At 41.4% G+C, this 21,564-nt stretch overlaps 1 protein-coding gene across 1 annotated transcript in view; it reads left to right on the top strand.

The window, feature by feature from the left end:
- LOC311003134 (PH and SEC7 domain-containing protein 1) overlaps positions 1 to 21,564 on the top strand; it is a gene marked incomplete at its 3' end in the record, with an annotated part of 70,890 nt that overhangs the window by 10,845 nt on the left and 38,481 nt on the right. Inside the window, exons 6-10 of the mRNA XM_083994819.1 lie at positions 9,358 to 9,552; positions 11,703 to 11,783; positions 12,990 to 13,102; positions 14,644 to 14,702; positions 16,551 to 16,640. Coding sequence (XP_083850945.1) covers positions 9,358 to 9,552; positions 11,703 to 11,783; positions 12,990 to 13,102; positions 14,644 to 14,702; positions 16,551 to 16,640 — 538 coding nt within the window. The remainder of the gene's footprint in view (positions 1 to 9,357; positions 9,553 to 11,702; positions 11,784 to 12,989; positions 13,103 to 14,643; positions 14,703 to 16,550; positions 16,641 to 21,564) is intronic.

The following is a 21,564-nucleotide window of genomic DNA, read 5'->3' as shown; positions in this document are numbered from 1 at the left end:
CGTCCCAAAGACTTCACTCTCTCTGACTCTCCTCCTCAGTTGCTGCTCAGCTCATTATTACCCACAATCCTCTTTGTGTGTGTGTCTGTGTTGTGGTTCTGTACTGTATGTATGTTACATTACATCGGACACGGTTATGTGACAGAAATGTGTGTGAAAACGTTTTTTTCTGTCACGGTGCTGAACGTGTGACGGCGAGGAACACGTCGGTGAGCGTCGCCCTAACTCGGTGTGACAGCAGCAGCAGCAGCAGCAGCATTAACAGCAGCAGCAGCAGCAACAGCAGCAGCAGCAGCAGCAGCAGCAGCAGCAACAGCACTGCAGAGGTAGAGTTGTAGAGTTAGAAGCTGCAGCCGGTCGGTCACCTTGTGGCTCCGCCCACTAGGTGGCAGCAGAGCTCAGCAGTAACACAGCCAAGAGCTCAATCTGATGCAGGTGAGCAGAGGTATGTTGGACTGTGTGTGTGTGTGTGTGTGTGTGTGTGTGTTAGTGTGTGTGTGTGTGTGTGTGTGTGTGTGTGTGTGTTTGCACAAAGGAATCCAGTCTCCAGCTTAAAGCCAAAGCAGCTTCACATTTCTGTTTGACTATAAACACACACTTTTCTTCCTGATAAAACAACCAATTGTTCACACCACGACTTTGAAAAGCAAGCAGTATCTGTCTGTGGGCTGAAGCTGTGGAATAAGTTTCCTGATGAGATCAAAGAAAGTCAAAATATGGTGCAATTTTTAAAGAAAAAGTTTAAAAACATCATTCTGGAGAGATATAGACGCAAATTTCTAGTATGTGTGTAGATGGCGTGTATGCATGGTTGTTTATGTATAGGCATTAGGTACTGTATTTATATATTTACACGTATGGAGGTTAGGACATCTATGAGCTACTTAGCCTCATGCACTGCTTCTTTTGGAGGGATGTGTTTCTTTTTTTGTTGTTTTGCTGATTGAAATGAGCTCAAACTCAAACTGAAACTCAAACACCTCCTCCAGATAAAACCCTTCTGATCAGTCTGAGCGTGAGTGTGTGTGTGAGTGTTTGCTCAGCTCCGGCCTTATCGCACGTTCACGCGCTGCCCCGGAGCGCTGGAATCCAGGAGCGAGACGAGGAGGAAAATATTTCTAAAAGGCCTTGTCCATACTTTGATAAAAGTTGGAATTTCACTCCCCCCTCCTCCTCCTTTTCCTCCTTTTCTTCCTCCTCCTCCTCCTCCTCCTCCTCCTCGCCCCTTTCAGATGGTCTGTACCATGAGACAGTGGCTCATTGTGCAGAGCTGCTCGGTCCGGACCGACCGACTGAGGAAGGGGGGTTGGGGGGTTTCTCCTTCTCTATAAAAAAAAAAAAGCAAAGAGGCTGACTCTGGGAATTATCTCAGGACCTCTCGGCCACTTCTCAGACAAAGCTTCCAGGTGGCGGCGGTGGAGCCTGAACCGGAGCGCCGCGGCTTTAACTCGGATGATCCTTCAGTTTGTACCACTTCAATGACCCCTGGATGAAATGTAGCCTATAGATATCAGTTATACTCCCAAAATAATTGTGATACATACATGTATAGGGCTGGGTCTTGACTAAACATGAAAACCACTTTTGACATGGGTTTCAACATGTTTAACCCCTTCCTGGCCAGTTGTTTTTGCTGCAAAAACACAACATTTCTGTGGGGCTCTATGGGTTTTTTGGCTGGTGACAGTATTTTAGTGATAAAAAAGAAAGAGATATCCAAAAACCCCTCGATGAAAACTTCTGACTATAATATGTCAACAAAATAAAAGAATAAAGAATTTTTAAAGGGGCTTTATCCATTGTTCAGATTTCTGTTCTGGAAATGTATGCAAATTAGCACATATTTCATTAGATATTGCCTCATTTACATATTTAAACATAAAATTTGACAAAACTTGTAATACAAAAAATATTTGTCTTAAAGGGACAACGAGGAGTTTTGGAAAAGCGAAGTGTTTTCACACTACATTTATGAGCCTCCGCGCACCGTGAAATTCTTTGACCGGCGCAAGACAGACTCATGTTTTCATTCATCAAGAATTAAAGTCAGAGGTTGGAAGACGATCACATACCGTCGTAGTTCCCACCATAAACGGAGATTCGGCGGTGTTATTCTCATGACTAGCCGGGCAGCGTCCGAAAAACCGAAAGTAAGGAAACGCTGGTCGGCTCGACCAGCATTTCTGCCACCACTAATAATAACAAAATAACGATAGAGACAAAACGATATATTTATTGAAAATGGGCCCATTAACAAGTGGTAACATAGATTCATCCACATTAACGTGAGACTTTTTTATTGTCGTGGAATTTTTCGTTCTGCCGACGGAGAAACTCCTCGTTGTCCCTTTAAAGTGGCTTTATCCATTGTTCAGATTTCAGTTCTGGATGTTAGCGCATATTTCATTAGATATTGCCTCATTTATTATATATTTAGACATAAAATTTGACAAAACTTGTAATACAAAAAATATTTGTCTTAATGTGAGTAATAAACTTGGGAAGTTTCATAGTGATATCTGTTAGTTAAATTTGTTACATTAAAAAAACCCATTGGACATTTTTGTCAACTTAAAGGGTCATGGATGTGGTTAAAATTGGACTTTCATTCTGAATTTCGGGGCATCCAGAGTTTACCCAAAGATACACCTCCTTGCCAAAAATCAGGCCCCAGTGACCTTTCATCTGACCGTTACGTGGGGAGTTGGACAGAAATGTCCAGGGGTAAAAGGTAAAGGGTTAATCTCATGGGTATCAACAGTCCAGGCTCAGGCTCAGCCCCCCCCCCCCCCCCCGTGTAAACGCTGTAAACAGGCTCCACAATGGGCTCAGACGTTGACAAAAGGGCACCTATTCTCCCCCCGGGGGCAGTTATAGTTATAGTGGCGACTTGTTGAGGAAACAGTTGAGAGGCAGAGGCACACGCCCTGCGGACACGCAGAGTTTCAACCCGACGCCTCGGCTCGTATCTTTGTTTTCTCTGAAGGTGTGCTGGACTGAAAACAACAAGGTGGACGAGACTTATCAGTGCAGAGGGAGGGAGAGAGGGAGAGAGAGGGAGGGAGGAGGAATGAATGGAGGGGAGGAGGAGGAGGAGGAGGAGGAGGAGGAGGAGGGGGGTTTCTTTTTCTTTTTTTCCTTCTTTTTTTCTTTTTAGGGAACAGACAAGCCAAGTTTCATGCCATGCTTCGAATCCAAGGTCAGCGGGGGACAGTTTGAGTTTACTCAGTGGAACAGGGAGGGAGAGAAAGAGAGAAAGAGGGAGGAGTGAAAAGAAGGAACAGAAACAACAGCAAACAGACAGAGGGGGGGAAAGAAAGAAAGAAAGAAAGAAAGAGGAGGACAAACAGCTCGTCCACTTTTTTTTTGAGGGGGGGAAGGAAGGAAGGAGTCTTGCTGCGACCGAGGCTCAGATGACAGCAAACACAAAGAGAGACAGAGAGAGAGAAAGAGAGGGAGAGAGGGAGGGAAAGAGGGAGAGAGAGAGAGAGAGAGAGAGAAGGAGAGAGGGAGTTAGAGAGAGAGCGTGTTGGACTCATGAATCCTCAGTCTGACTCCAGACCAGCCGGAGGAATGTCAGCGTCCGCCGGCGTGCGGGGAGGAGCGGCCTCGGCCTCAGGTGCTGCTCAGGGTTAGAGCTGGTGGTTGGTGATGCGTTCAGGGTACGAGGCCAGGAGGAGAGGAAGAGGAGGAAGAGGAGGAGGAAGAGGGGGAGGAGGAGGAGGAGGAGGAAGAGGGGGAGGAGGGGGACGGGGTCAGAGAACAGCATCGACATCTGTCTTCTGCTGTCACGGCTCAGCGGCGGTGGGAGAGGAGCGGTATCTGACAGCGAGGAGGCCGAGCCACAGGTAGGAGTCGACCTAGGAACCGGTCTGAGGAGGATCTGGATCCTCTTTAAAGAGGAGGAGGAGGAGGAGGAGGGAAAGGAGAGCCTGTGTGTGTGACTGTCACTGTGCTTTAAAGGGATAGTTCAACATCAAATTGGCCCATTGCCATAATCTCTATAGTCATAGCAGTAGGTTTGTTACCTTTAATTGTCGGTGCAAGCTGTTTTTAGAACGGCGGAGCAGAGCCGTGAGCTGCTCAGAGCTACGCTACGGAGGCTCATGGGATTTCTTGGTTTCCCTCATCAAACTCATCAAATACACAATCCAACAACTCCACAACGCTCTGGTGGACAAGTTGTGACCTGCACATTCACCACGCTATGAGATAATAACACAACGTTACCACACAGAGTTGTTTTAGAGGGAAATACAGAGACTGTTGATGAAAAACTGTCCCTGAAGGCAACGCGCATCAGCGGTTTTGCATGACCGTGTCAGCAGCAGCAGCACCTGTAGTTGTGTCTAGTGTCCTTGTAGTCAAACTATTGGATGGATTCAGACTGTGAGAGCTAAAAACAACAGATCAGATCTGCTCCATGTGAGTTTCACAAACAAATGAAGACACTGTAGTTTATATGTAAATATAAATTGACCGTGTCAAACTGTTGAGCTTCGTTAATACAGGTTCTTATACAGTTTGGACTGTGTTAGATGGATGCTGATGTTAACTAGTTTCCAACTTTAGCCTAAAGTTACAGTTGAACTAACTAGGCCCTAAGTAGTTTTCAACTTTAGACAAAGTTGAACTCATGTTAGTTTCTAACTTTAATCTCAAGTTGTAGTTCAGCCAACTAGGTAAATGGTTGCTAACGAGTCTTTAGTAAAACTTGAGCTGTAAGTAATTTGAGCTTGTTTCTAACTTTAGCCTTAAGTTACAGTTAAGATACAGTGTTGGTTTGTTTGTCAGTTAAAGAGGTTTTGACATCAATATAAAGTGTATTGTGTATAAAAGTCTTTTAGGCTGTGTGGTTTAGTTTGTTTTGTACCTTTTCAATATTAGTAACCTACTGTATTTGTTTTCACTCAGGGATTCAGTCGTTTTAAAGGCAAAGTAATTGGATTAATAATTAAGTAAATTGAATACAAATTGGAGGTATTTCCATTTATCTAAGAGGGAGTTATTGTACTTTTTACTCCTCTACTTTTATTTGACAGTTTTAGTTCCTTGAGCAGAAAACTGTAATCACCTCTTAAGTCTTATAATTCACACGGTGGTGATGAAGTTTGTGTTTCCCAGAGTCTGAATCCTGGTTAAATCAGCTCCAGGTTTAAAGTTTATTCTAACAACAATAATCATGATTACGTTGTTTACCAGATTAAAAAGCTATAATAAGAAAAACCTCTCACAATGAAAGTGAGTCGTCCAAGTGCAGCTTAAAGCAACACGTCTGATCCCATTGTCCCAGCAGTCGGCTTCTTGTTATTAATTAATGACTGTTTGCTCTGGTGTGATTTGTCCTGACTCATATTATTGCACGAAACGGACGTGAAAATGTTAATTTCTAGGAAGGCTGAAAAGTACTGGTTATTTTCAGGTCTGCTCTTTTTTTTTTTTCTAAAATCCTATTGGACACAAGCTGTGTTTGTCAGAGAAGGAAACCCTGACCCCTAAAACAGGGTATCCGCGGGTCTTGAAAAGTATTACAAGGTGATAAATACATTTTGGGAAAATGAAGACCCTTAAAAAGTATTAAAAAGTCTTTTCACGACTTTATAAAGTCTTAAATTTTGAAGGTATTTTTTTCTGAATTAGCTGTCCAAGAGTTTGAGTCCTAAAAAACATTGTAAAAGTGTGTGAATTTATTAATTTTATTAAAAGCCAAAGATGAACTGGTACATAAAAAAGAAAAGAAGATTGTTGTTTTTGTTTTTTGAGAGTGGAGCAATGATTTTTTTTTTTTTTTTTTTTAACTTTGCCTTTGATTTATTATCCCAGCCTATTTTGAATTTTGAATTTTGTTGTATTATAGTGGTCTATAGTCTTTATCACAAACTAAAACTGTTGTTACGTTAAAAGTGTCACTGATGCTGCAACAGGTTGAAATTAAAAAATATTGAGAAGGTCTTGAAAAAGTCTTAAAAAGGTATTAAAATTAACTTCAAGTTTCCTGTATAAACCCTGTAAAAGCAATTACATCAGTGCAGCTGGTTTCAAAGAGTTCATTCTCAGAAACAAGAGTTAAAAGCTCCTTACATTCATTTAGAGAAAATTATAGTAATTCATTGATGTGAAAAATAAGAAATTTACTCTTACTCTTACTTTTACTTAAAGCAGAAGTAAGCGATCCGGTCGTTTTGGCTAATGCTGCGTTCCAGGCAGGCTTTTGAAACCGTAAATTACAGCTTCAAGTCACAACTTACGACTTTGTAGCGTTCCAGGCAACCCACTTGTGTTTTTCCGACCTGTTTTACCTGTGAAAGTCACTATAACGGCCACTCGTAACTTCCGACCCGTGAACTCGTACCAGATCGAACTGGTACGACTTCACAGGTCGGAAAAACACGAGTTACGGGCTGCCTTGAACGCACCATAACAGTCCTCGTCCCTACGTCGCCACATTCACGGCGTCCCTTGGCTGCACACACAGCCCTTCATGCCGTTCTCTCTCCTCATTGGATAAAAACTGTAGGATACAAGAAAAGTTTTCTCCTCGGCTCAGAGCAGAGCAGAGTGACTGACAGACCCGTGTTTCAGTCCAAACACTCTATGTAAGTGATTGCTGTCGGAAGATACAACTATTTAAGACTTATATTAACACAAACATATCGCTTACTTCTGCTTTAAGTACCTTTAAAAGCAAGTACTTTTTTACTCTTACTCGAGTAACATGTCGACTGAGCTACTTTTACTTGTAACAGAGTCAATTTTAGTACTGGGGTTGAGCTTGTGGGTTTTCTTTTCTTGTCTTGTTCCTCACGCTGTGAAATCCTAAACTGAGAGCTGGGCTTGTTGGGGGAAGTGTTGCCGTCTTGTTCTTGTCTTTCGGACTCTCATTGCTTTTCCTCTGAGCTTCTTGCTGGCGTGACTCGAATGGTCACACGGCTCTCAGCGGTTCTCCACGGCGGCGGTGGCGGGAAATGTCAGAATCAGGTCGAACTCTGTGAAAGTGAATGAACTGAACTCAGGGACCTCGTGACTCGTCTGTGTCTTTATCCATATTCTAGCAGCAGAAGAGGAGAAGAGAAGAGAGAAGTAGTTCTCTTTTAGCTCAGTGTGACATAACATGCTTAAATTATAATCACAGTATAAATCAGATGTAATAAGTTTTGCACTTTTGAACTGGTTAATGCTTTGAAGGGGCTTAATTAGGGTGCGATGACAACGAGAAAGTCAGGGAGCCGGGGAAAAAAACAGGTTTTTAATGCAGTTATTAAAGTGTATAATCATGCCAAATGTGTTTAAATATAAAATGATTTGCATTATGTTCTTCTGTTGTGGTAAATTCACATAGGCTTTGTTCATTACTGTTCTCTCTCCACCTTTGTTATAATCTCCGGTGCCTTTCATCCCTTCATCAATGTCTTTTAATCCTCTTTTATCTCGGCCCATTCATCATGCTTGGTCTCTAATCCTATTTAATTTAACAGATATTTATGTTTCTGTTCAGCTACTTTCTCTTCCTCAACCTCACTGTTCTTCTCACCCCCCCTCCCTAAAGTATTTAACTATTCCTGTCATAAAACATAAGCACAGCTGGAAACTTTGATGTGAGATCAGTGCTGCAGTAATAAGATTTTAGAATTAAAGGTCCTGTGTTGTATAGAGGAAGATGTTTGTATTCAAGCTCCTTCAAAATAAAGGTAGATGTTTGTATTCAAGCTCCTTCAAAATAAAGGTAGATGTTTGTGTTAAAGCTCCATACAGTGTAAAGGTAGATGTTTGTGTTAAAGCTCCATACAGTATAAAGGTAGATGTTTGTGTTAAAGCTCCATACAGTATAAAGGTAGATGTTTGTGTTAAAGCTCCATACAGTATAAAGGTAGATGTTTGTGTTAAAGCTCCATACAGTATAAAGGTAGATGTTTATATTAAAGCTCCATACAGTATAAAGGTAGATGTCCATGTGTAGTGTGATTATAAAGCAGCTCTAGGTTCTATATTAACACTGTGAAAGTATCAAAGCCTCAGTCCACAGAGAAATGCACACAGCCTGTATTCAGAAACTGAGCCTTAAAACCAGCCGTCAGGACTTCCTGTCACTTTGTGATGTCACAACTAAGCCCCGCCCCCTCACCACCTGGACCCACCATCCATCCAACAACAACAACTTGCAGGATTTGGTTTCTCTGAGTGTTTTATTCTGAAATCTGCTCTATTGTTTTTTTTTTTTAATTGGATTTAGAAAACTGTCAGCCAATCAGAAGAGAGGCTCAGAGCCTTCCCTCACCCTTCAAATAAAACAAAGGAGAAGAAGAATGGGTCATTAGTTTTATTGCCTCCTCATAATTTCTCCTGTTAGTTATGGGCCCATAAAAGACGAACATTAAACTCAGGCTCATGATAACGAGGGAACTTAAACGAATCGATCTAATACACAGAATAATTAGGGACATGGTGGATCAGTCCAATTAAAACACAAAGGGGGCAAGATAAAACACCAGCACATTAACTAACAACACAATAAATTAAATAGTTTGTCTGTACATTTAATATAAATGATGTGATTAATCAAATACAAAAGTATTCAAATACTAAACTTAAGCTTATTGAAATATACAAAATAAACAAACTAAATGACTTCAGTCCCCCCCTGATGTTGTGACTACTTGGTACAGCCTTGCTGGCACTTCCTGTATCTTGTTTTTCTAATCCTGGCCAGGTGAGATGGCAGCAGGAGCGAGGAACCAAACAGCACCGGTAAAACAGAACAGATTTAAGATAAACATGTTAAGAATATAAACTATAAATAAAACTAAATTACACTAAATAAACTGTACTTATGTTCTATAAAATGAAAAAAAAGTGAATGAAACCTGAGATGTGTGAGCGCAGCAGTGTCACATTGCAAAAACTCAAAATCTTTCCAAGAATATTTGTCTTCTTTCTTGTCAAAATGTCTAATTTCTAGTCAAACTAATCTCTTTCCACTTAAAATAAGACTCATCACCTAAAAATTAACTTGTTTTTAGACAGTTTTCACTTGTTTCAAACTAATTTTCAATTGAAATAAGTAGAAAGATTTTTGTGCTTGTAATAAGAAAGAAAAACTTGCTCCACTGTCAGATTTTTCTACTTATTTCAAGTGAAAATATGCTTGAAAGAAGTAAAAAGTGTCTAAAAACAAGCTGCTTTTGTAATGTGATGAGTCTTATTTTAAGTGGAAAGAGATTAGTTTTGACTAGAAATAACATTCTGACTAGAAATAAGACAAATATTCTATACTGTGAGGCTGCAGGTGTGGCCTTCACTTCCTGTCTTGCCTCATCAATTCACCACCGTTAATCAACATCTCTTCTCTGTGTGTCTCAGCAGGGACAAGGCCCGGCTAGCCACGGACTCGGAGCTGGACCAGGACCTGAGCGAGCGGCTCGGCCTCGGCAGCAGCGACACCCTGACCAACGGCAGCAACCGAGCCGACATGGCGGCCGCCCGACGCCTCGCCAAGCGGCTCTTCAACCTGGACGGCTTCAGGAAGTCGGACGTGGCTCGACACCTCAGCAAGAAGTGAGCGTTCATAGTAATAGATTACTTCTCTGTTGCTTCTTGTCATCACTGCCACCACACTGCAAAAACTCAAGAATATTTGTCTTATTTCTTGTCAAAATGTCTCATTTCTAGTCAAAACTAATCTCTTTCCACTGAAAATAAGACTCATCACCTAAAAATTAACTTGTTTTTAGATCATTTTCACTTGTTTCAAACTAATTTTCACTTGAAATAAGTAGAAAAATCTGCCAGTGAAAGCAAGTTTTTTGTGCTTGTAATAAGAAAGAGAAACTTGCTCCACTATCAGATTTTTCTACTTATTTCAAGTGAAAATCTGCTTGAAAGAAGTAAAAAGTGTCTAAAAACAAGCTACTTTTTAATGTGATGAGTCTTATTTTAAGTAGAATTAGATTTATTTTGACTAGAAATGACATTTTGACTAGAAATAAGACAAATATTCTTGGTAAGATTTTGAGTTTTTGCAGTGCACAAACACCTGAGTATCCAGCTACCAACTGTTTTTACTGTCCTAATAGATTTAAAGACCAGTTTCCTGGTCATCAATTATTAAATATTTGCCATGTACATTAATTTAATTCTCTATTTATTCAAAGTTTGTCTCAGTTTTATAGAATATATTTATTTAATCCGATAATTTAAAGAGGAACTATGCAAGTGCGGTCTCCTCTGTGTCTCTACACTGCAAAAATTCAAAATCTTACCAAGAATATTTGTCTCATTTCAAGTCAAAAATGTCATTTCTAGTCAAAACAAATCTCATTCTACTTAAATTAAGACTCATCACATAAAAAGCAGCTTGTTTTTAGACACTTTTTACTTCTTTCAAGCATATTTTCACTTGAAATAAGTAGAAAAATTTGATAGCGGAGCTAGTTTTTCTTTCTTATTACAAGCACAAAAAAACTTGCTTTCACTGGCAGATTTTTCTACTTATTTCTAGTGAAAATTTGTTTGAAACAAGTGAAAATGATCTAAAAACAAGTAAATTTTTAGGTGATGAGTCTTAATTTAAGTGAAAAGAGATTAGTTTTGACTAGAAATGAGACATTTTGACAAGAAATAAGACAAATGTTCTTGGAAAGATTTTGAGTTTTTGCAGTGTAACCCTCCTCTCCTCCATGTGCATTTGTTTCCAACGAAGCCGGTGAGAAATCAATCCATGGAGCGGTGGATAAGGTTATTTATCATCTACCATGTTACCATGTGTATATCTGTGTAGTCTTATCTGTCATAAAGGTCAATTAAGGTAAAAATGGAGCAGAGTTAAGGTCAAAAATCCTGCATAGTTCCTCTTTTACAGTCAATCATACCAATACATCATAACTTTCTAACGTTACAAGTTGCTCTACATGAAATAAAACACAGACAATAGAAGCAGTTATGTCAACAAAACAAGAGTGCAAAGTCGAAATCAGTAGTTATAAACATAAAATGATAAAGGCCAATAAAGCAGAGTTGTACGTGTGATTTTACTCCAGTTCTGTTATGATTGATCATCTAAGAGGTGACATCATCATCATCTTCCTCCTCAAACCAACACGTTCATTCACTGCTACAGTAAAGAAGCTGCAGTCTAATCTACATGAATTAAACACGAGGAAGTTGTTTTCTGCTGCGTCTTGTCTTTATGTCTTTATGAACCCAACGCAGCTCATGCAGCTTCTTCACATCTCTTTAAATTGTGCCGACACAGTGCTGCGCTGCGTTGTGTTATGTTGAGTTGTGGTGGACTACGTGCAGCTCCATCAGCTCCATCAGCTGCTCACTCGTGCTGCTGATGAGAAAGAATTTGGGATTAAAGGGTTTCTTCCTCCTCCTCCTTCTGACAGATGCACCCTGGGAATCTTTTCTTCTCCTTCTTTTTTTATTTTATATATATTTTTGTATTTTGCAAATTTCTGGCCTGCGGTCTGTAGCTGTAGCAGTGCAGCAGCGCGGTGACTGACAGCTACAGACTGAGGCCACTCACTGAACTGACAAAGCTGCCATTTTAACGCCTGATTGACATTTTGTGCTTTTAAGTTTGTTGCTGGAGGGTTTTTTTTGTGTGTGTGTGTGTGTTTCTCCGTCCTACACTCTTTGTCTGTTATTCACATATTCCTCATGTCTTATTATGTGTTATTTTGTTCCCGTGTGTGTCTCTCTAGTAACGACTTCAGCCGGATGGTCGCCGAGGAGTATCTGAGCTTCTTCAACTTCACCGGCCTCGCTCTGGACCAGGCTCTGAGGTCAGTCTACTAGAGAATCTGCATCAAATCTACACGTTAAATACATAAACACACACATATTTCTTATATGAAATATTCTCCCCCAGCTTATTTTTATTACTGGACAGTAAAATGTTAAATAATAGCACGGTATCAAATGTATTTCATCTTAAATAACCAGGTTTTATTTTGAAATTGTCACATTTTCCATTAAAAATAAAGAAAAATCCAGTATAATCTCATGATTAATGAATAAAAGTGCGCTCTCTGTGTTGAGTTTGTTGTGATTCGGCCCTCTTCAGATAAAAAGCTGCACTTTGACGTCTTCATCTTGACGTGCTGGTTTTTACTGCACTGGTAAACGCTGCCCTCTAGAGGACACCTGTGGTCCTACAATCACAGTGGCAGTTCATACAGTATCTAAGGAACTGTATGTGCTTTAACTGTGTTTAACTCACATTCACATATTTAATATTTTAATGTTTAATTAGAGATTAAAAACTGAGGAACAAACCTTTTGCCCTAGAAAAAGCGAGGGAAAGATGAGGTTCTTTTTCTTAGATAAAAGCAGTAGAAGTAGATACACTGTAAGTAGTTATTATGCAGTAGTTTTATTGCAGCATTGCATATTTTATATTGGGTTATTAATGCTGTGGGTTGAGGAGGATCTTTAAATATTTTTATATTTTGTTGGATAGTTTATTCTGTACAAAAAATACATGATAAGGAGCAAATAGAGCTGTTTTCACATAAATCTGAATATATAAAGAGAAAACCACAAAATGTAGCAAGATACTGCACACTAATGGAGGATCTATTATTTATTAAGCAACGCGTTTCGCATAGCTTCTTCAGGCTCGTGCACGGGTATTTTTCTAATTTTTTTTATATAAAGAGCTGTTTTCATCTCATATATATCAGAAGTACAATAGTTTCATCTGATATGAGGCAGAGTGGATGTAGAAAGTAGCATAAAATGTAAAAAAACGACCTCCAAATTGTACTTTGTGATACATTTCCTTAGTTATTCTCTGTGTTTTGCAGCTAATTACATCTGATTACATGAAAACAATCCCTTTAATTATATAAAAAAACAAGAATTGAAATGCATGGTTATGTTAGATGATGTTTTTGATGTAATCGTGATTTAAACCGTGTGCTTTTCAGTCTGTGGAGGGTGAATCTGAGCTGTGGATGAATGTAGTGTCCTTGTGTTGGTGTCTGCAGGACTTTCCTCCGGCAGTTTGCTCTGATGGGCGAGACTCAGGAGAGGGAGCGGGTGCTGTCACACTTTTCCAGGCGTTACTTGGACTGCAACCCCAAAGTCATGCCGTCAGAGGGTGAGTGCTGCAGAGAGGCAGAGAGAAGTGCTTCACTCGGTGCCCACAGTGAAAAAATAACAAAATCTGGTCCTGAATATTTAATGCGTCTTCTGGACGTCCTGAAGCACCGAGACTCAGAGACTCCACTGCAGCGAAGGAACGGAGAGAGAGAGAGAGAGAAGTCGGTGTTTGAGGACAACGAGCATCATAAATAACGTATCGTACATTAGTGGACATGACTCAGGGACAGTGACTGGTTCACATGAAACATTCAACAATGCACATTAAATGAAGATATGGATTGAGGTGTAGTTTTTGAAGAGTCATGTTCAGATCTTTGAGCAAAAACCTCAGAACTGCAGTGAAGAAATGACACTGTTGTTGAATGAATGGAGTTGTGTCATTAAATAACAATAACATACTGCATCTGCCACTGGATTATATAGAAAAATGTAATTACTTCAAAATGATAATGTATTGTACCTGAGTTAATGTACTTAGTTACTTGTTTCTATTTTCAAAGTTACATGGACAAATGGAAATTTTGTAAAAGAAAAATATAAATATGAAAATATCTATATTTTTGTAAGAATTGGAGTATAAAATGTCAAAATTAGTTATGTCACTTCATCCGATCACACTCAATAGTGTCTGAAGATATTAAAAAATAACTTTATTAATCATCACTGTCATGGCTAACCCAGGTAACAGTAGCTAGCTGTTAGTTAACTTAGAACTAGACAAACTTTTTAACGTTTCAATGATGATTGAATTTGATTGAAAGACTTTATATGATAATACAATATAAGAAAGACAATGTTTAAAGGGATAGTTTAACATTTTTGCAAGTTGGCCCATTTCCATAATCCCTATAGTCATAGCAGTAGGTTCGTTACCTTTAATTGTCGGTGCAAGCTATTTTTAGAACGGCGGAGCAGAGCCGTGAGCTGCTCAGAGCTACGCTACGGAGGCTCATGGGATTTCTTGGTTTCCCTCATCAAACTCAACAAATACACAATCCAACAACTCCACAACGCTCTGGTGGACAAGTTGTGACCTGCACATTCACCACGCTATGAGATAATAACACAACGTTACCACACAGAGTTGTTTTAGAGGGACATTTATGCAAAACCACTGATGCACGTTGCCTTCAGGGACAGTTTTTCATCAAGCAGTCTCTGTATTTACCTCAAGGCAACAGAATTTTTCCTTTTAATCTGCTCCAAATCAAGATATTTCTAAAATGTTTCGCTTATTAAAAAAAAAAAAAAAAAAAAAGTCAAAACAAAAATGTCACTAATGGTTTATTACTCAGCTGTGCATTAGTGAGCCTTTGGACTAGTGGTGGCCGCTTCGCCACTGCATCTGTTAAATTAGCACAGACTAAAGACGTCCACACAAATAGACTGCACAAATTTTTTTATATAGGTGTGAGTGATAAAGTGGCTGCAGTTAACAAACAACAGCAGTTTTATGTTTAAGTATATTTATTTAAGTGTATTTAACATTCATTATCTTCATATATAAGAAGCTAACTCCCTGTTTTCCTCCTTTAGATGCAGTTCACACTCTCACCTGTGCCCTGATGCTGCTCAACACTGATCTGCACGGTCAGGTGAGTCCAGTGTGTGTGTGTGTGTGTGTGTGTGTGTGTGTGTGTGTGTGTGTGTGTGTGTGTGTGTGTGTGTGCGCAGTATTAAAAGGGCCTCTGAGGAGAAGCAGTAGCTCTGAGTTCAGATCGGCAGCTGATCTGGTTCTGCAGGTTCTTTAATCTCCTCTCTGAGGATCGGGGCCGACGGCGGCTCAGCTCCGTCACACTGCAGCAGCTCTGGATGAATCATTAACTCAGACACTAAAGAGACCAAGAGGACGGATCAGCTCTCACTTAAGTTACACGCACATCAGCAAAGTTTCTACGGATTTAACTCTGACTTTTGTTGTCACCGATCGACTCGATTCATTCATTCATTCATTCATTCATTCACTGACCTTTTACTTATTTCTAAAATGATACAAGATGCCAAAACATAAAAACCCTGAGTCACTTTAAATGTCCAAATCTTCATATTTGAGGAGCTGAAAGGTGATAATGTTGAGTATTTCTGTTCATAAATGTATTTAATTATTATTCATTATCAACATTTTCAACAGTCTGATTGATTAATAAACTAACTGAACAGTAATCTGGCAATTACAGGCCTGTTTTTTCAGTAAATAAAAAAATATTATGTTAAAATATCTAAAATTCAAGAGTTTTGTTCAAATAAAAATGATATAAAATTAAAATTTCTGTATTATTTTAAGTAAGATTTTATATTTTGGGGCATTTTTTGCCTTAATTTGATAGTATCCACCTTTTTACGATCGTCAAAAACGTAAGCCGGTTTTGCTCGTCGGTGGAATTGAATGTTTACGTTTCCATGAGAGAGACAGGAAATGGGGAGGCAGAGAGAGGGGGAATGACATGCAGGAAAGGGCCGCCTGTTGCAGGATTCAAACCGGGGCGCCTGCTCAACCCGCTGCGCCACACGACGCCCCTAGATTACTATTATTTAGCTGATTTATATGAATGATTTAGTAAACAGGATCATAAATATGAGCAGGAATTCAACAGGACTGTGACAGTTTATTCTAATAATCAGCTACTGACAAATTATTTTACACCATTAAAGGGGAATTACTGTTTTTTTTTACAATCTGGACCTTATTTCTAGCGTAAAATACGATCGTTTACTCACCCAGATAACTTTGGTGTCATTACAAGTCGTTCAGATGAAATGAGCTCCAGCCGAGAGCCGCGTATATCCGTATAATGCGAGAACACGGGGCAGCGCAATGCAGCCTCTAAATAACACATTATCTGCAGAGAAACTCCTTCATTTCACCAATATTTAGTTCTGATAGGCTAGTGCTATTCCCCTCTGAGTCCGGGGTTAGCTGTTATCAACATCCGGGGTCTGTAGGCTAGCCTATCAGAACTAAATATTGGTGAAATGAACGAGTTTCTCTGCAGATAATGTGTTATTTAAAGGCTGCATTGCGTGCCCCGTGTTCTCGCATTACGCGGCTCTCGGCTGGAGCTAATATCGTTGGAACGACTTGTAATGACACTAAAGTTATCTGGGTGAGTAAATGATCGTATTTTATGCTAGAAATAAGGTCCAGATTGTAAAAAAAAACCCAGCAATTATCCTTTAACCGTCAACAACATCGTCTCTGTTTGAATCTCCCTCTGTGATTATTCACCCTACACTTAATTTAGGAGAAAAACCGGCTGCACACAGACGAAGGTGACAGATTGGTGGAATTAAAAGTTAATTGAAATCTACCAGGAGTGTGAGGAGTGTGTGTGTGTGTTTCTGTGTATGTGTATGTGTGTGTGTGTGTGTGTGTGTGTGTGTGTGTGTTAGCATGTGAGATAAAAAAAAAAAAAGTGCACTTATGAATATTTCTGTGTTTCCAGAACATTGGCAAGAGGATGTCGTGCACTCAGTTCATTGGCAACTTGGAGGGACTGAACAACGGCCAAGATTTTCCCAAGGATCTGCTCAAAGTAAGCTACTGTCGAGTCCAAAATAGCACACGCACACACACACACACACACACACACACACACACACACACACACACACACACACACACACACACACATGCTGTTATACAAACACACACACACACATACACACAGACTCACATCCCATATGAGAGCAGAGCAGCAGACTGTGTGTGCCAGCGTTGTATTGTCCCTCAGATCTGTGTGACTGAGCCTGGCTGTCTGGACGCCGCTCGCTGCCAGCTGGCATTGCGGCTCCGCTTGGCGCTCGTCTCCAGAGGCGACGGATCAGCTGGTCGGTCGGTCGGTCGGTCGGTCGGTCGGTCCGTTGGTCCGTTGGTCCGTCGGTCCGTCGGCCACTGAGCTCGCCACTTCCTGCTGCACTCTGCACGGCCCCGTCACAGAAGACTAATCGTTATGTGATGTGGAGGCGTATCAGCATTACATTAAGGTTATTAGCTCAACCCAGTGGAGTTTGGGCTGTGTGTGTGTGTGTGTGTGTGTGTGTGTGTGTGTGTGTGTGTGTGTGTGTGTGTGTGTGTGTGTGTGTGTGTGTGTGTGTGTGTGTGTGTGTGTGTGTGTGTGTGTGTGTGTGTGTGTGTGTGTGTGTGTGTGTGTGTGTGTGTGTGTGTGTGTGTGTGTGTGTGTGTGTGTGTGTGTGTGTGTGTGTGTGTGTGTGTGTGTGTGTGTGTGTGTGTGTTCTTGTGCATGCTACGTTGTGAGGACCGGAACGAGTTTTTAACCAACAGAGTGAGGACATTTTTGGGAAGTGAGGACATTTTGGCCGGTCCTCACTTTTTCAAAGGGCTTTTTGAGGGTTAAAGCAGAAGTAAGCGATATTTTTGTGTTAATATAAGTCTTAAATAGTTATATCTTCCGACAGCAATCACTTACATAGAGTGTTTGGACTGAAACACGGGTCTGTCAGTCACTCTGTTCTGCTCTGAGCCGAGGAGAAAACTTTCCTTGTATCCTACAAGTTTTATCCAATGAGGAGAGAGAACGGCATGAAGGGCTGTGTGTGCAGCCAAGGGATGCGCCTGAATGTGGTGACGTAGGGACGAGGACCAATAGATCCATGACGAGGGCGGGAGCTGCTAACTCCATCGGCTGACAAGATGTTATGGTGCGTTCAAGGCAACTCGTAACTTGTGTTTTTTCGACCTGTGAAGTCGTACCAGTTCGATCTGGTACGAGTTCATGGGTCGGAAGTTACGAGTGGCCGTTATAGTGACTTTCACAGGTAAAACAGGTCGGAAAAACACGAGTGGGTTGCCTGAAACGCTACAAAGTCGTAAGTTGTGACTTGAAGCTGTAATTTACGGTTTCAAAAGCCTACCTGGAACACAGCATTAGCGAAAACGACCGGATCGCTTACTTCTGCTTTAAATTAGGTTTAGAATAATGGTTAAGTTTAGGCATTTGTTTTGGATGGTTAAGGTTAGGGTAAGGGGCTAGGGAATACATTATGTCAATGACATGTCCTCACAAAGATAGATTTACAAGGATGCGTGTGTGTGTGTGTGTGTGATGGATGGCGAGCGGCGGCGAGGCCTCAACCCGGAGGTGCAGCAGGTTCAGGCGGAGGTTCAGGCATCCGCGTGATGTGATGTGGTGAAATAACCCGATCAGAGCAGGTCGCCTCGTCCGTCGCTGCGTCTAATGATGATGTCGCTGATTAAGTTTTGTCCCCGGAGACAGAGAGAGTCAACAAGTTGTAATGGAGTATTTATAATGCATGAGGGAAGGATGGAGGGAGGGAGGGAGGGAGGGAGAGAGAAGCCCTACCACTTCCCCCTACCCCTTTGTTTTGTGCGTTCACGTGAAGTGGTAGGGGTGTCCCGATTCTGGTTCGACGAGGGTTAGGGGGAAGTGGTCTGGCTATCTGGCCCTCAAAACAGAGATTTTTCAGGGGCACACTACAAACCGAGGGCTATGACAAGTTTCCCAGAATGCATCTTGCGGCAACCGGCAGCTGTTTTATTTCTCGCTGTAGCGCTGCTGTTATTACGTCGCTTTGTTAAGTTTTAATATTTTTTCATGCGAGAAAGTAGCTGTTTAGATCCCCAGTGTGCGGTCGGTTTATCTACATGACGGCTGTTTAGACGTTTGCTCCGATGTTTTTCGGAGAAGTGAAGCTCCACCTGTGGAGCAGATCAACGTCTCGTCACAGAGACACCACCCCATCTGGAGAGCTGGTCAGCCGGCCAACCTCCGTCGTCATCCCGGGAGAAAAGACGATCGCTAATTAACTTACCCGCAGGTTTTTAAAGGTTTACCGCCGGCTGGTTACATTCTTTTTAGGAGGTAAATGCTGGTCTCATTGATGAAATGTAACAGTTGTGGCAGTCACATTAGTTTGTTTGTTTGTTTGAATTAAAAGTGAAGCTTCATGTGTGTATTGGACAGAGGAGCAGCGCTGCCTCGGGGCTCTGTAGCCTACGTACAGAAATCACCACATTTATATTAAAGCAGAAGTAAGCGATCCGGTCGTTTTGGCTAATACTGCGTTCCAGGCAGGCTTTTGAAACCGTAAGTTACGGCTTCAAGTCACGACTTACGACTTTGTAGCGTTCCAGTCAACCCACTCGTGTTTTTCCGACCTGTTTTACCTGTGAAAGTCACTATAACGGCCACTCGTAACTTCTGACCCGTGAACTCGTACCAGATCGAACTGGTACCACTTCACAGGTCGGAAAAACACGAGTTACGAGTTGCCCTGAACTCACCATAACTTCTTGTCAGCCGATGGAGTTAGCAGCCCCCGCCCTCGTCATGGATCTATTGGTCCTCGTCCCTACGTCACCACATTCACGCGCATCCCTTGGCTGCACACACAGCCCTGCATGCCGTTCTCTCTCCTCATTGGATAAAAACTGTAGGATACGATAAATGTTTTCTCTTCGGCTCAGAGCAGAGCAGAGTGACTGACAGACCCGTGTTTCAGACCAAACAATCTATGTAAGTGATTGCTGTTGGAAGATATAACTATTTAAGACTTATATTAACACAAATATATCACTTACTTCTGCTTTAAGTTAACATGGTTTTGAATACAGGATTTGTGGCAATAGCTCGTCACGTAGGGGTTGACTTTCAACCTGATTCTGGTACCAGAACCAGAACCAGAACACCCCTACCACTTCACGTGGACGCACAAAACGAAGGGTTAGGGCCAAGGGCTATAGGGCTAGAAAGGAGAGAGGGAGGGAAGGAAGAAAGGAGGGAAGGAGGGAGGGAGGGAGGAAAGGAGGGAGGAATGGAGGCTGCATCTTTCAGGAATGAAAAGCTTCTCTGTTATTGAGGGCAGAGAGTGACCACAACGCCGCCGCCGCCGTGTGACCGCGAGCGAAGAGACGACGGACTCTGAGACGCATTAGCTGCTTTATTAAAGCTCAGGAGTCATTTTAATCTGGCTCTCCTCTTTCACTCCTTTATTCTCTCTCTCTCTCTTTCTTTCTGTGAGACTCACTCCTTTCTTCCCCTCCAGCCTCTCTCCTTTCTTCCCTCTCTCTCTCCTTCTCTCTGTTTGGCTTCGCTGCAGTTTAATCTCTGTCTCCACTCTGTGTCTTTGCCACCTTCGTCTCCTCCTTCACCTCCTTCACCTCCACCCACATCTTCTCCCTCCTCCTCCTCCTCCTCCTCCTCCTCCTCCTCCTCCTCTTCCTCCTCCTCCTCTTCCTCTTCTTCGTCTTGTCCTCTCCTTTGTCTCCTTCCTGAGGTCTCACCGTCGGTCGCTCTAATCACTCTTCCTGTCCACGCGCTCCTTTTTCAGCTCAGCTCCGGTAAGAGATGGAGACAAAACCCAAAATAAAACCGCATCATAAAATCCTCCTTTCCTTTCCTTTCCTTTCCTTTCCTTTCCTTTCCTTTCCTTTCCTTTCCTTTTCTTTCCCTCACTCCTTCGTCTTTACTTTCCTTTCCCTCACTCCTTCGTCTTTCCTTTCCTTTCCTTTCCTTTCCTTTCCTTTCCTTTCCTTTCCTTTCCTTTCCTTTCCCCTATTCCTCTATCTTTCCTTTCCTTTCCCTTACTTCTTCATCTTTCCTTTCTCCTATTCCTCCATTTCCTTTCCTTTCCTCTCCTTTTCTTTCCCTTAGTTCTTCATCTTTCCTTTCCTTTCCTTTCTCCTATTCCTCCATCTTTCCTTTCCTTTCCCTTACTTCTTCATCTTTCCTTTCCTTTCTCCTATTCCTCCACCTTTCCTTTTCTTTCCTTTACCCTATTCCTCCATTTTCCTTCCCTTTCCCCTTTTTTTTAAACTTTCATTTCCTTTCCTTTTCTTTCCCTTAGTTCTTCATCTTTCCTTTCCTTACCTCCATCTCACCTCTCCTCTCCTCTCCTCCCTCTTCTCTGTTATCCCATCATCATTTCCTGGTAGAAAATGACCTGTCCTTCCTCCTCCTCCATCCTCCTCCCCCTCCCCATCCTCCTCTTATCCCTCATTTCCTCATTTCCTCCTCTCATTTTCTTGTTTTGTCGTTTCCCCTCTCATCTGTTTGTCACTACATTAGAATAAACAATAACAACAACAACACACATTGTTAATGTTGTGTATTTCACACTCTCTGGCCTCGTTTCCTCTTTCATCATTCGACCACAGCGCCATGGCAACCAGTGAGCGTCTGCTCCATCCCTCTCTCCTTCTGTCCATCCCTCCTTCTTCTTCTCCCTCTCTCTTATCTCTGGGTTTAAATGTTGTTTATTTCCATCTAAGTTTAGTAAATGTTCCTCGGCAGCGTTTTTCCTCATTTCCTCTCGTTTTATCGTGTCATTAAATGATTTACACAACAACAATTATCCTGTTTTTTTTAAAGATAATTTTCTTATTTTTCTGTAGAAGCGAACGTCTCTAAGTTTACTCTGGTTATTCTGACGAACAGAGTTTTTGCAGCTCATGTGTTGTTGCTGTTTTCTGTATTTGTA

Source organism: Trachurus trachurus, assembly GCF_905171665.1.
Source record: "Trachurus trachurus genome assembly, chromosome: 19".
NCBI lineage: Eukaryota > Metazoa > Chordata > Actinopteri > Carangiformes > Carangidae > Trachurus > Trachurus trachurus.
This window is presented reverse-complemented; position numbering and strand designations above follow the sequence as displayed.